Raw genomic sequence first — 14,804 nt, 5'->3', positions numbered from 1 at the left:
TCCCAAAGAGCAGAATGTTGTTCTTGGGTCTGTGATGACGGACTTGAAGAATGAAGTGGGTGAGAGTGAAGCCAGGTTGAAGCTCGTTCACCTAAAGCAGACTTCTAAAAACTAGTTCCAGTAACTAGTAAGTCAGTAGAATTAGAAATATTTTCATCGTAAAATAATACTGTGATCGACTTAAAAAAGTGGCATAAATACATCTATCCACATTTAGTCATTTGTTCACGATTCAGAAAGTCAGACATCAACATGGAACATAATTTAATTCTCTTCCAAGAAAAATCAAAACAGAGCACCATCTGTTAAAATGAATAGCTTCAAATTAAATATTCTATCTAGAAAGTTCTCCTTGACAAACTGTAAGGCCGCAACAAGAACCTGCAGACTCAGTGATTCCTTTAACTTCCTCCAATCATTCCACATATAATAGTGTACCATGAAAGTGTATTAAATGAGTTAATATGGCTTTAAGTTTCCAGTTCTCTTCGTCCGATAGCATAAAGAAGCAACCTGCCTGTAACTTTGTGACAAAACCTTCTGTTGGCAGGAGCTTCTTCCTGGAGCCAGCAGCCTCAGTGGTTCTGCAGTATACACAGTATACACAGTATACACAGTATATAGTCGCTTAAATCAGGAAAGGGTTGTGCAAGTGATATCCTCCAACACTGATTCAGTACAGCAAACATTCAGGCGTTTTAAAACATGAGCAAATATCACCTACAGCGGTAACAGCTTGTCTTGCTTCAAGCATTTTAGATGAAAAGAAACAATTGTTTTTCATTAAGAGGCACACAGGACAGCTGTTCTTTGCAGCAGGGTGGGTGTTTACTCATCCAGACCACATGGATAATTCAGTCTCCTCAAAGATCAGGTCCAACGACAAAAACACGACCGCAAAGTTCAGTTACAGGCGAATGGCACAGATGAGGAACAGCGACATGACATCCCCACAAAGCGAGCACACGTTGGCTGTGGTCTTCATCGTGTGTTGGGTCTGGTTATCAGACCGCTCGTCTTCATCGTCTGGATCGTCACCGTTAAGTTGTCTTCCATTTAGTTTAGCGTTTGTTCGCCAGCATGTCGATGTCACGCAGCCGACTCAGACTTTGACGAAGGTGATTCTGAGAGGTTTGTTCTGGATCTGCCAGCGAGAAAACAAGACAAAGTCAGCAATCAAACACAATAAAACACGACGTGTACAATGATCTAAGTACCCGACCTGTTGTGGGCCATGTGGCTCTTCACGAGGTGTCCGGCTGCCAGAGCGGCCATCAGGGAGAGCTCCCCCGCCAGCACGGTGGCACAGACCACTCGGGCCAGCTGACGGGCGTTCTCGCCGGGCTGGCTGGAACTGGTACCCTGGACGCCGAGCATCTAAAAACACACCGATGGTTCCAGTTATTTGGTGAAAGCTGTCAGCAAAACATCAGAAAAAACAGGTTTCTCATCTCAGACTGTTTAAATCCAGCCGGTTGTATCCTTATCCGTGAAAATAAATAAACAAATGTAACAGTTATCTAAAACTACCTTGTACAGAAGTGAAATAACTCGGTGTGCTGGTGGTGTTACCTGCAGACAGGCCTGCTGAGGCGCCAGGTTGGTGCCTCCTCCCACAGTGCCCAGCTCGATGGAGGGCATGGTGCAGCTGATGTACAGGTCCTCCCCCTCTGCACCAGCAAACTCCATCTGAGTGATGCAGTTGGAGCTCCCCACCGTCTGAGCCGGGTCCTGAAACGAGCAACACAGCAACGTCACTCAACAACACAGCAACTTCACCGTTTTAAACACACTGAGTATTTGTGTCTTCATTCTGAACCGTCTGGATTTGTAACATATATTCAGAGTAACTGAAGGCTGATCTCTTACCTGTCCACAGGCGATGTAGATCGCTGCTACAATGTTGGCAGCGTGAGCATTAAAGCCTCCGATGCTGCCGGCCATCGCCGAGCCCACCAAGTTCTTGTTGATGTTCAGCTCCACCAGAGAAGCTGAGCTGCTTTTCAACACCTACGCACACATTCATGGGTTTAGTAGGACATGAGTGATTTAAGAAACAGTGAACAATAAACTGTGAGTTTGGTTTTCGTCATCTTTACCTCCCTGACCACCTTGGCAGGGATGGTGGCCTCAGACACGGCGGACTTTCCCCGACCCAGGACCCAGTTAATGGCAGCAGACTTCTTGTCGGTGCAATAGTTGCCGCTGACCGACAGCACCTCCACATCTGGATACTGCTGTCGGAGTCTGTGCAGAGCCTGCTCCGTCCCCTGAGGAGACACACACAGACAGGTTCACAGCAGACAGACAGACAGCAAAGTGAGCCGGCTGGAAACGGGAGCGAGAGTGGCATCGGTACCTTGGAGAGCATGTTCATGCCCATGGCGTCTCCTGTCTGAGACTGGAAGCGGATGTACAGGTTCCTCCCAGCTAAGCCCACCATCAGCTTCTCCAGACGAGCAAACCTACCAAAAGCAAACATTAGATTCATCTGTGCATCCTCCGGTACTGCAATAACACTGTGTAGGTGAGACAAAAAGGAAACCCTTCAACCATTCTGCCAGTGTTTTCTGACCTGCTGGTCTGGTCGAAGGCCTCCTGGATCAAACTGAACCCATCAGAGGTCTCGAGCCACACTTTGACCTCAGCAGCCCGGCACGCCGAGGGCAGCCTCACCACAGGACCCCTCGTCATACTGTCAGCCAGGATCCTGCTGCTGCAACCTCCACTCAGCTGAACAGGGAATAATATAAGGGTTAGAACAGAACACACACACACACACACACACACACACACACACACACACACTTACAGAAAGCGCTCTACATCCTCTGTTGGTGCTGGCGACCAGGCATCCCTCTGTGGTCGCCATAGGAACATAGAACTGCTTCTCATCCAGCAGAAGAGGACCGGCGACTCCGACCGGCACCGGCATGAAGCCAATCACGTTCTCACAGCAGGTCCCCATCACCTACGGGACCACAACACAAAGGGATGCAGAACAACTCAACACCAAGCAGCTGAGACATTTTATTTAAAGTGTGACGGTGAATGTGCTCATAGATTAAACGACATGAGACACGTGTTCATACAGACGTTCCTGGTTATTGTAGTTTCTAGTAGAGCTCGGAAATATATTAATATTAAATCGATATCATGATATGGGACAAGTTGTCATCTTAGATTTTGGATATTGTAATTATTTATTTATCAAAAACATCATTTTGTATTATGAAAAAGCAACATGACAAAGGTGTTGTGAATACCTTAGAATAGTCGTAGTCCTTATAAGGAAGAGAAGCCAACGCAGACGGAACCGGCAGTTTGGGTGAAAGCATTTCCCTCCTGATGGCTACGCCCCTCTCTGGAGTCTCCAGGACGGATTCCAGTTTGTAGTTGAGGATGTTACGAGAGGTTACCAGGTTCATCACCTCTTTATCGCTTAGAAAACGGGTCCCCCGCTGCAAAGAAACATTTATTAAACCTTCAAGCAAATACAGAACTACAGACATCTTCTGCAACGATTCCCAGGTCCTACAGCAGCTCACCTGAGGATCTGAGAGGACGGCCATACATTCCTCCAGCGTCCGGGCCTCTGAAGTGCAGCCACTTGGAGGAACACAAGGTGTCTGAGCAAGAGTTTCCTCAAAACAGGAAACACAGGGGCCGTTCTCCACCGGGGCTCCTGGAGCAGCCTCTGTTGTGGAGGAATCATGTGAGACAAGTGTCACGCTAAGCGACAAAGCAAATTACATCAGAGATCGTGTTTTTTCCATCTGCGAGTCCAGACATCACAGAGCTAGCAGTAACAATTAGAAGTCTCACCCTTCTGTCTGAAAGCCACGTCAGTCTCAGGGGGAAGTTTAGAGTCGAAGACAGCTGGCGAGGCAGCGCCGGTTGCTGAAGGACCGTTGGTGGTTGTCTGGGGTTTCAGGGCCGGGAGGTCCCTCCTGCAGCCGTCTCCTGCCATCCTGGGCTTCTGGGTCGGAGGAGAGCTGATGATGGGACTCATGAGGGACAGGGAGGACTCCGTCTCCGTTTGCTCAAAGAAGACGTACTTCACAGCCAGGAGCAGAGCAAGGCCGAGAGTTATCACCTGTTCCAGGTCCATGCTGGGAGAGACAAAGTCGTGCATCAGTAACGCTCAGTTTATACTCGCCGTGGTGAAGCCGGCGCGAGGCGTGCTGGGTCGTACACCTCAGAATTATTATAACTGTCACAAATAGTTCATTGATAAAAGCACTATTTACACGTCAGCGCACTGAGCATGAACGCTTGTGTTCCACGTATAGACAAAGCTGAAGCTACTGCACAGGAGTTAATAACAGGGAAACGTGTTCACGGAATGAGGAATCTTTTACCTGGTGAGCTTCAGAGGCCTCATGGTACCACCAGCGTCCAATCTCGTAGCCATGGGCCCGTCCACCGAGCGGTTCTGACCCGGATGCTCGGCTGCTAGTCGAGTGTGTGCATGAACCAAGGCCAGGCCCAGAGACTGAGGAGGATATCAAAGAGACAGATGCTTAACATGCTACATGACTCCACCTTTAGGCTGATGTTTTAAACCAGTTATACACAGCGGAGTAATAAACACTTTCTCACCATGATGATTTTGACCCTCTGGGTCACAGGATTGGGCTTGTTGTCCTCTTCTTCAGCCAGCACACGGGCAAAGTGGCTCAGCTGCCAGATCGGACGGCCCTCACGACTTTCCCTGGACAGCTGTTATACACACAAACATGCAGCATGAGGACACAGAGATCCACTGTGAGATGCAAAGCATTTCACACCGTAATATAGACTCTGACTCTGACAGCTGGACTGGGTATCAGATACCATCATTTCAATAAGCAACACTTCAGTACATTTATATCTATGTATATATTTGTTACATTTATTCTACAAAGTAATGTTTAAGTCAAGCCTGATGTTGTTTAACACATAAGAGAATAATCCCAGTCTCTTCCACACAGTGAGGCACTCCGCTTAGTAATCAAACACCAGTATCGGATCAGTACTCCGCAGCGGTCAATACCCAAAGCCCCGGTATCGATATTGATGAAATCAGATCGGTGAATCCCTACTACGATTCTCCCTAATGTTTCATATCTTCCTTACCTCCAGCACCAGGGAGACACACGCAGGGAAGAAGGTCATGAAGACAAAGTAATTGGCCAGGACGGACATACAGCCGAAACAACACATGATCTCTAATTGAGGCACACCTGGAAAACAATAGAAAAGAGTGAAGATTTTATTTCACCACCATCGTAGAGTATTCAAAATAAAAACATGAATATCAGTGCTCCTCACCTGACATGGTGCCAACCCCAATGACCAGACACTCCACCAGAGCGTCCAGGGTGAAGGTGGGGCCCAGGATGGCCATGCCCTGGGAGATGTTCTCCCTCACCTCCTCCTGCACACAACACACGGAGCGATAGCACTAGTCAGCGACACCTCAACTGCATCGTTCGTATGAATCAACACAGATCTTATTTCAGTGTGTGAGAGACAGTACCTGAGAGTTTGAGCTGAGGGCAAATTTGGCCAATGTACAGGCTTTGGACAGGTCAATGAGCAGGAGAAAGAACGGCAGAGCTTCACTGCAGGAGAGAGAGACAAATGTCAATCAGGGAATGTCCTGGTGTCTACATTGTTGAAAAGCCAAAGAGGTCCACGAGTGGCACGGACATTCATACGGGTCATGGTGTCCTCTGTGACAGTGTTACGATCCTTCCAGTGACATCTTTAATCTCAGAGCTCTGGTCTTATTATGTCTCTTTGATATTCACATTGATCGATGTGTAATAAGTTTTAACGCCAATTCTTTATCGCAAGTGGAAACAATGGCCAGAGGACACACTGTATATCACATGACGGACGACTGACTTTTGATCTCACTGCCATACTACTTGTCTTTTGTTCATCTATTAAACTGTGTTAACTGAGGTAAGAGGACTTCAACATCTGTTATAAACCGGTGAGCTATTTGTATGAATCTGTCTGCTGAACAGTAAATATGTCACTGCATTTGAATCACTTACTTAAGACCTGTCAGCTCTTTCCCAAAGAAGTGGATGACCACTGTGCTGAAAACAAAGCTGGAAAACACAGTGAACAACCCCGCAATACCTGTAGGAAGAGAAGATGACATAACAGTAAGAACCAACACAAAAACATACAGAACTAGCTTCATAGCTTAAATAGATGAGTTATAAGTGCAGTTATATATATGCGCCGTGGCCATTACATTTCCATGCTGAACACGCTACAACTTTCATACTGACCCAGTATATATTTGGAGCCCAGTTGTCTCAGATTCTTGAACTGGAAATAGATGTAAACGATGGCCATGCAGCGTGTGATTGTTAGGATGATTACGTCGCTGCTGTGGATCTTCTGTAAGAAAATAAGCACAGACATATGTTTGCATTTGAGATTAGCTGCCAGCCCTCCTCCTCCTTTGAGACTCACCTCCTCGACTTTGGGGCACTCATTCCAGCTGCACATCTGGCTGCTGGCTGTCAAGTTGTTGTTCATCGACACCAGGCAGACGGTGAGAACCAGGGTGCCCACTATTACCTCCCACGGGTGGGAGGCTACCAGCAGGCCGTGGAGCCTGAACAGACGTGCCAACATGGTCACAGCTCGGGTCACAGACGCACCTGAGAACATGACACAATAATTAACAATCAGTTATCCAGTTGCAAAACCTACCATAGACTATAATATAGCTTCATCTTTACGGCTATAGCTACCGTGAAATATAAGCATTTAATTCACAAGGTAACGTTACAGACTCACTGAACTGTACTCTTTAAACATTTATAAAGACAGAAAACATCAGTGTTTAAGGTGACAGTAAACGTTTTCTTAGCTGCTAAATGTTAACTACATTTAGCAGCTAACACACACGGGCTAGCGTTAGTGTTGGTTAGCATTAGCTACATTTCTAGCAGCTAACTCACAGAGGCTGGTGTTTGCATTGGTTAGCATTAGCTATACTTCTAGCAGTTAGCTCACAGAGGCTAGCGTTAGCATTGATTAGCATTCGCTAAAGGTCACTCCGTCCCTCCGCTCTTTACGAACACTTTCACAGTTTTACTAACTGAAGAAAACATGTTGAATTCGCGTACGTTTAAATGTTAGCTTCCCCGTGGTCAGAGAGTCCTTTCCATGGTGACAGCGGTGCCCCTTATCCAGAAGTCGCTCAGCTAGCTTACTTCATCTTCACGTAACGACACAAACATGGCGGTGCGGAAATCCCAACGTGACGGTAAACGTCACTTAATGTTACGTCAGGGGGCGTGTTAAGGGGCGTGTTAAAAGGTGACGCAACGGTGAAGACTGTGGAAATTTATATATGCATATATATACAAGTACAGGATGTACATATATGTACATATATATCTATATATATATATATAGATATATATATATAGAGAGAGAGAGATAAAGTAAATATAAATGTAAATAAATATATATTATACATACAATAAAGTAGTAATATCATATATATATAGAATATTACTACTTTATCAACCACTGCACATAGTACAGGTATTGCAACAACAAAATGCAGTAGAGTGTGTACAAGCATGTACAAAATATAATATCGAATAAACAGAAATAGTAATACAGTACGAGCAGTGCAGGTGTTACAGAAAATACAGCGCAGAGTGTAATTACAAGTATTATACGAATACAATTGTCACAAGTAGATTATCCAACCAGAGATCGAATCAACTATAATCATATTAAAATGATTGCTGAGCAACAAACCTTGTTACTTAAATTTGATTCTCTTAATATCTGTCAGGTTTCATCAAGTCTATCGTGTGTTCAGTACTCAGCAGCAGTTTCATTGGAAAGGTAATTCAGTCAGATTCAGACAGGTCTCCATTATCAATGGATTACCAATTTTTATTTTTCTGACGTGTTGTTTCACTCAAAGAGCCGCTCTGTGCTCTTCATGGTGTGTTTACATTTGATATCAGTTTAATCAAATCAAGCATGTCCTGTTAATGTTGCCTGTGAGCTGGCTCCACAGTTCAGTCTCTTACAGCACCACGTTGTTCTCCAGCAAAACACAGCATTTGGAATTTGGAACAAAATACATTTGAAGTTAAAACTTATCTTCAAGAACAAATACTTCTGGAAGTTTGAAGCAAACGTGAACATGTGTTTGAGTTTGTTGACAGCAAACATTAACTTAGAACGAGACAAAACATCTTTCTCTCACATAAATGGAAATCTTTTATAAGCACAATATTTAATGTTCAGGGCTATGCTGGCTGTAAATACCAACAGTTTAAATAGTCTTGAGGTCGTAAAAGCCACCGGTTCCCTCTGAGTGATTTGCATATAATATAATTACACCTGTTTTATTTCATTTATTTCCTGATACCTGTTGAGTTTGTGCTCCTGGTCTGAAATGACTTTGCAGAGACAACAAACTTCAGATGCACTTTAAAATATTTAATTTATTTCAGCATTGGCTTAAAAATGCTTCTCTTTTTTATTTGCTTTTGAATGTATCAGCTACAGGAAGACAAGTCATAAACTTGCTATAAAAAACAAACAGAGATAACTTTGAAGATAAGTTCTTGTCCAAATGTTTTGTTCAGTCATTGAAGAAATAAAGTCAAGTAACGTTGTTCTTCGTCTGTCTTATGACTGCCTCTACCAAAACGTTACTTTTTAAATTGCATTTCAGAGATCATTTTAGGCATTCATTTGTATTATTCAGTGTTTATTTGCTTGACACGTAAATCCCAACATCTTTTCTGTGCCAAAGTCAGAATGGGATTTTGCCAAATTAGTTTTTCTTTATCTTTTGCAGTTCTGCCTCTTCTTTAAGATGACACAAATCACTGTGTTTTCATTCATCCTCTTTAATCAGCTGCATGAACGGTTTGTTTATGGATGGCAGTCATTTACGCACAGCTCCATTCGCGCTCTTTAATTCCTTTTTTAACATGTGCCTGTAACAAAAGCCAAGTCTTTGTTTATCATCACTGGTGACGTGTGAAACGCCAAACAACACTCTTTTTTGGCGGCTCCTGTCTGTAATTTGTGCAGCTCACACTTTCTCTGAGCCCTCCCTCTTTCTTTCCGGGTTATTGGTGAGAGCGCAGCGCAGTCCTCTCCTCCTCACCAGAGACGTAACGCAGCCTGACGTTCAGAGCGCGTTGCACCTCTTGACCCTCTTTATGTTTTGGATTATTGTGGCAAATGACATCTCGGTCTGCTGGCTAATGGAGAGCTGTTTCAAGTTGATATTGCCAACACACGTCGCACCAGTTGTGCACTCTTATATTTCTCCTGCAATCGGTAAGTTTCTTCTCCGATTTATTTTTTGCTCTAGGATATTATTTATTATTAAATATCTTTATGACACAGAAACCGATGCATGGACACAAACATCATCCTCGTTTTGACAACTTTTAGGGTGTGACTGAATGCAACGGTTCCCCGGCGTGTTGCTGACCGGTACCTGCGTAAGGAGCAAGGTGAGCGTGCATTCAATCATTGTTTCAGTCAAACCCAAACATCTGGTTTTCATGCTTCATGTGACTTTCTCACTTTAAATGTTATGTTAATGACAAAAAAACAACGTTAGTTTTGGTTTCCTCTCTCCACAGAATGAAAACGAGATGTGCCGTTTATTCCTTCCTCCTCCTGATACTGTGGACTCTATGTGTCCTGCTATTGGTCAGAATGGAGCACAGCGACTTCACAGAGTACTTTCCTCCCCGAGCATCTTCAGAAAACATTCAAATATTTCACAAGTACAACATTAACTGCTTGGCTATATACGACATGGACCCAGTGGAGGTGGGAAAGTCACTGGTCATCGTGCGGAAACAAGTTGTGGAGGACAAGGAGGAAAATCTGGTTAACCTCACGTCAAACTGCCCATTATTTATCAAGTCCAGGGGTTATGATGGTGTGTGTCTCTCAGAGGAGGAGAAAGACTTTCCTCTTGCTTACTCACTGGTTGTGCATAAATCTGCCCTGATGGTAGAGAGACTCATCAAAGCGCTGTACTCCCCCAGAAACATCTTCTGCATCCACTATGATCAAAAGTCTCCGGCTCTGTTCATCTCAGCCATGGAGGGTTTGGCCCGCTGTCTGCCCAACGTCTTCATCGCCTCCAAGCGAGAGTTCGTCTTTTACGGAAGCGTCAGTCGACTGAAAGCTGATCTCAACTGTCTGTCCGACCTTTTGGGGTCAGATGTCAAGTGGAAGTACGTCATCAACCTCTGCGGCCAAGATTTCCCCCTCAGGTCCAACATCGAGCTGGTGTCGGAGCTGAGGAAGCTGAATGGAGCCAATATGCTGGAGACATGCCGACCCAGCGAGCTTAAGAAGCAGCGGTTCACCTTTCACCACAAGCTGAGTAACGCCAACATTGAAGACGGAAAACTGCTCGTAAAGACGGATCAGGTGAAGACCCCACCGCCGCACGGCATCGAGGTGTTCTCCGGAAATGCCTACTTCGTCTTGTCCCGGGACTTTGTTGTGCACATGGACTCCTCGGTCGTGGTGAAAGATTTTTTGGCCTGGTCAGAGGACACCTACAGCCCAGACGAACATTTCTGGGCCACACTTGTGCGACTGCCGGGCGTCCCCGGAGAGGTGCCCAGATCGCAGCCCGACATCACCGACCTGATGAGCAAGACCAGGCTGGTGAAGTGGCAGTACCTGGAGGGCAGCCTGTACCCACCCTGCTCAGGGAAACACGTCCGCAGCGTTTGTATTTATGGCGCAGCGGAAATGCGTTGGTTGCTCAACTACGGTCACTGGTTCGCCAATAAGTTTGACCTCATGGTGGACCCCATTGTCATTCAGTGCCTTGAGGAGAAGCTGGAGGAAAAACAAACGTTATTCCAGTCAATGGCATCTCATACCTGCCATGAGGATTAAAGCAAAAGCTACAAGAGATCAGTCGATTTATCAGTTATGGATCAAGAGAAGATGAATCAGCAACAATTCTGATGATCGAGTAATCGTTTGAGTAATTGTTTGACACATTTAATGGTTCCAGCTTCTGAAATGTAAGGATTAGCTGCTTTTTTATCTTAAATTGTCCTTTCCCTTTGGATTTTGAACTGTTGGAGACATTTGATGTCATCATCTTCAGCTATTAAAAACAGGTTTACATGTACCAAAAGCCGCGTCTTTGTTCATCATCACTGGTGACATGTGGAATTCCAAACATTTGTTTGTTGGCAGCTCCTGTCTGTCATGCAGTTCGCTTCTCTGAGCCGATCCCTCTTTCTTTCCGGGTTATTCGTAAGAGCGCTCCTCACCAAAACGAGACTTAACGCAGCCTGACGTTCAGAGCGCGTCGTACCTCTTGACGAGCTCCAAAAGTTGCTGAATGTAGCAATGAAGTCGCAAAGCCATCACCACTGAGGAAGTCAATGAGGAAATGACTACTTCTCTCTTGATTTATTACCTCAGTAAACATTGTAAACATGAGTTTATGGTCTCAATCTCTAGTTGTTGGAATGCTGTGAAGCAACTATTGTTATCCTGTTTCTCTTCCTTCAACTTCCATTTCTTCCGTACCTATTTTGGCTCTCTTCTTCTTCTTTTTTTTTTTGAAATACAAAAATTCTGCATTTCCCCCTGCGCCCCACCTGTAATACCACCCCGCGCCTCACAGTTTGAGAACCACTGGTTTAAACAACGGAAGGATGTGGTAACATTGCAGCTGCAACACAGATACGTTCGAATGCAACAGTGCATTAAGAGGTGGTGAAAACATTCTTCTGTGAAACACACAATGTCAACCACACAGTGAGAAGTTACAGGGTTTTAGTGCGAGCTGGTGCACTCACCAAATAATCAGTAAATAATAGTAATGTTAGCTTCAGATTAGTTTAAATAAATACTTCAAATTCAACCACAGACCTTCTATTGCAAACCAAGTCGACCTACGGGTACAAATAAAAGGAACCTGACCCTGAACCTTCAACGTGACTGTCAGAGCCTCGGGCAGCTCTAATTCTTTGTCCTTTCATGGTGGACTGAGGACGGACCGGACGACACAGAGACTCACTCCGGCCTCTCAAGGTACTCGTGGTATTACAACACAGGTCTCTGGGCTTTGTGTTTGTTTCAGGTCAGACTGGTGTAGGGATGTGGTTATTTTAAGTCTCTACTTCCTCTTCACTCTCTCTTGCTCTTCATTCTAACATGAGCTGTTTTTATGAAGCAGTCAGAACTATAACAGGAAGTAGAGTGGAAACCAGATCCAACCTCTTTGAGTCATGAGACTATAGTTTAGAAGAACTATATCTGCTGTTTGGAAGGCAAGGCAAGTTCATTTGTACAGCACATTTCAACAACAAGGTAATTCAAAGTGCTTCACATCAAACCATTAAAAGCATCAAAACACAAGGCAAAAGAAAAGGAGATTTTAAAACAATTAAAGAAACAGTGTAAGAAATAAAATTCAGTCGTAAAATGCAGAAATGCAGGAAATTGATAAATATATGAATTGAATGTGGTTCAATTAAAGGCAGCAGCAAACAGAAAAGTCTTCAATCTTGATTTAAATGAGCTGAGGGTCTCAGCAGACCTGCAGCTTTCTGGGACTTTGTTCCAGATATGTGGAGCAGAAAAACTGAACGCTGCTTCTCCATGTTTAGTTCTGACTCTGGGAACAGAAAGTAGACCGGTCCCAGATGACCTGAAGGGTCGGGATGGTTCGTAAGGTAGCAGCAGATCAGAGATGTATTTTGGCCCTAAACCATTCAGTGCTTTGTAAACCAACAGCAGGATTTTAAAGTCAATTCTTTGTTGGACAGGAAGCCAGTGCATTGTAAACCAACAGCAGGATTTTAAAGTCAATTCTTTGTTGGACAGGAAGCCAGTGCAAAGACCTCAGAACTGGAGTGATGTGGTCCACCCTCCTGGTCTTAGTGAGGACTCGAGCTGCAGCGTTCTGAATCAGCTGCAGCTTTCTGACGGACTTTTTACAGAGACCTGTAAACACACCGTTACAGTAGTCCAGTCTGCTGAAGATAAATGCGTGGACAAGTTTTTCCAAATCCTGTTGAGACATAAGTCCTCTAATCCTTGATATATTCTTCAGGTGATAGGAGGCTGATTTTGTAATTGTCTTGATATGGCTGTTCAGGTTGAGGTCTGAATCCATAACTACACCTAGATTTCTGGCTTGGTTTGTGGGTTTTAACATCAGTGACTGAAGCTGAGCGGTGATTTTCAATTGTTCGTCCTTGGTACCAAAAACAATTACTTCTGTTTTATCTTTGTTTCATTGAAGAAAATTCTGGCACATCCAGTTGTTGATTTGTTCAATGCAGTTACCCAGCCCTTGTATGGGATTATAGTCCCCTGGTGACATAGTTATGTAGATTTGTGTGTCGTCTGCATAATTATGATAACACACTTTGTTGTTTTCCATAATCTGAGCTGGTGGAAGCGTGTAGATGTTGAACAGAGGAGGCCCCAGTATTGAGCCTTGGGGGACACCACATGTCATTTTAGTCAGCTCCGATGTGTAATGAGCTACAGACACAAAGTATTCTCGGTCCTTCAAGTAGGATTCAAACCAGTTAAGTGCTGTGCCAGAGAGTCCCACCCAGAGTTTTAGTCTTTCTAGGAGTATGGCATGGTCGACCGTGTCGAATGCAGCACTGAGATCCAGTAACACTAAGACTGAACTTCTGCCATTGTCTATGTTTAAGTGGATGTCGTTGAAGACCTTAACAAGAGCAGTTTCAGTGCTGTGGTGCTGTCGAAAGCCTGACTGGAAAACATCAAAGCAGTTATTTACGGCCAAGAAGTTGGTCAGCTGTTGGAAAACCGCTTTTTCAATTATTTTACTTAAAAATGGGAGGTTTGATATTGGCCTATAATTTTTCATCGTTGCGGAGTCTAAACTAGCCTTCTTTAGGAGCGGTTTAATAACTGCAGTTTTTAGGGCTTGTGGGAAGACTCCTGAGAGAAGGGATGTGTTTACAATATGTAAGAGATCAGTGGTCATGCAGTTTGAAATATTTTTGAAAAAGTGTGTTGGTAGAATATCCAAGCAGCAGGAGGATGACTTCAGATGTTGTATAATGTCTTCTAGGCTTCTACGGTCGATTGAATGAAATTGTGTCATGATATTTGAATGGATGTTATTCAGAGATCGGGACAACACATATCCTGTGGTTGGTGTGGAGGCACTGACTGCTTGTCTAATTTTCTGAATTTTGTCAGTAAAAAAGGAGGCAGATTGATTGCATGCCCAGGTGGATTGGAGCTCAGCAGCTACCGACACTGGAGGGTTTGTTAGCCTGTCGACGGCAGCAAATAAGGCGCGTGTATTGTTCTTGTTTTTGGTTATGATGTCAGAGAAGAATGACTGCCTTGCATTTCTAAGTTCCAAATTATAATTGTGAAGTCTCTCTTTATAGATGTCACAGTGAACCTGGAGATTAGTTTTTCGCCACCTGCGCTCAGCTTTCCGACACTCTCGTTTCTCTATTCTGACCAACGTAGCATTTCTCCAAGGAGATCTTTGCTTACCCGAGACAACCTTCACTTTAGTGGCTGCAATGGCATCAATAATATTTTTAACTTTAAAATTGAAGCCATCTACAAGCTCATTGACTGAGAGGCAAGAGAGGGCTGGTGTGGAGGAGAACTTGTGAATAAATAGTTCACTGGTGTTTTCAGAGATGTAACGCTTTGTCACAACCTCGGTTTGGACATTTGTGTGCAAGGAGATTGCACTCTCAAAGAAAACACAGAAACGATCAGAGAGTGCAACATCAGTC

At 44.3% G+C, this 14,804-nt stretch overlaps 2 protein-coding genes across 3 annotated transcripts; one reads left to right on the top strand and one right to left on the bottom strand.

The window, feature by feature from the left end:
* Window positions 1-247: 247 nt before the first annotated feature.
* Window positions 248-7,270, bottom strand: LOC306792396 (3-hydroxy-3-methylglutaryl-coenzyme A reductase-like). Of its 2 annotated transcripts, none has more exons than XR_013772806.1 (20): window positions 7,140-7,270; window positions 6,478-6,668; window positions 6,291-6,402; window positions 6,048-6,135; window positions 5,522-5,606; window positions 5,314-5,419; window positions 5,119-5,225; window positions 4,603-4,722; window positions 4,362-4,495; window positions 3,826-4,112; window positions 3,549-3,697; window positions 3,267-3,461; window positions 2,813-2,971; window positions 2,576-2,733; window positions 2,360-2,465; window positions 2,100-2,270; window positions 1,870-2,010; window positions 1,573-1,731; window positions 1,223-1,415; window positions 248-1,144 (listed from the first exon to the last, which is right to left on the bottom strand). XR_013772806.1 is itself a non-coding variant. In XM_079289487.1 (20 exons), exons 2-20 carry the CDS (start codon window positions 6,640-6,642, stop codon window positions 1,090-1,092), a joined length of 2,652 nt encoding a protein of 883 aa, XP_079145613.1. In that variant the 5' UTR covers window positions 6,643-6,668; window positions 7,140-7,270; the 3' UTR covers window positions 248-1,089. The 2 variants fall into 2 exon arrangements, 1 of the variants encoding a protein (XP_079145613.1); XM_079289487.1 differs by having other exon boundaries at window positions 1,223-1,377.
* Window positions 7,271-9,202: 1,932 nt separating this feature from the next.
* On the top strand, window positions 9,203-10,967 carry LOC306792643 (beta-1,3-galactosyl-O-glycosyl-glycoprotein beta-1,6-N-acetylglucosaminyltransferase 4-like). The gene is made up of 3 exons (XM_079289900.1): window positions 9,203-9,336; window positions 9,454-9,515; window positions 9,648-10,967. Exon 3 carries the CDS (start codon window positions 9,649-9,651, stop codon window positions 10,930-10,932), a length of 1,284 nt encoding a protein of 427 aa, XP_079146026.1. The 5' UTR covers window positions 9,203-9,336; window positions 9,454-9,515; window position 9,648; the 3' UTR covers window positions 10,933-10,967.
* Window positions 10,968-14,804: the final 3,837 nt, after the last annotated feature.

The sequence above is a fragment of the Melanostigma gelatinosum genome, assembly GCF_949748355.1.
Source record: "Melanostigma gelatinosum genome assembly, chromosome: 18".
In the NCBI taxonomy this organism is placed as follows: domain Eukaryota; kingdom Metazoa; phylum Chordata; class Actinopteri; order Perciformes; family Zoarcidae; genus Melanostigma; species Melanostigma gelatinosum.
The sequence above is the reverse complement of the archived record's forward strand: the minus strand, read 5'-3'. Positions and strand labels throughout refer to the sequence as shown.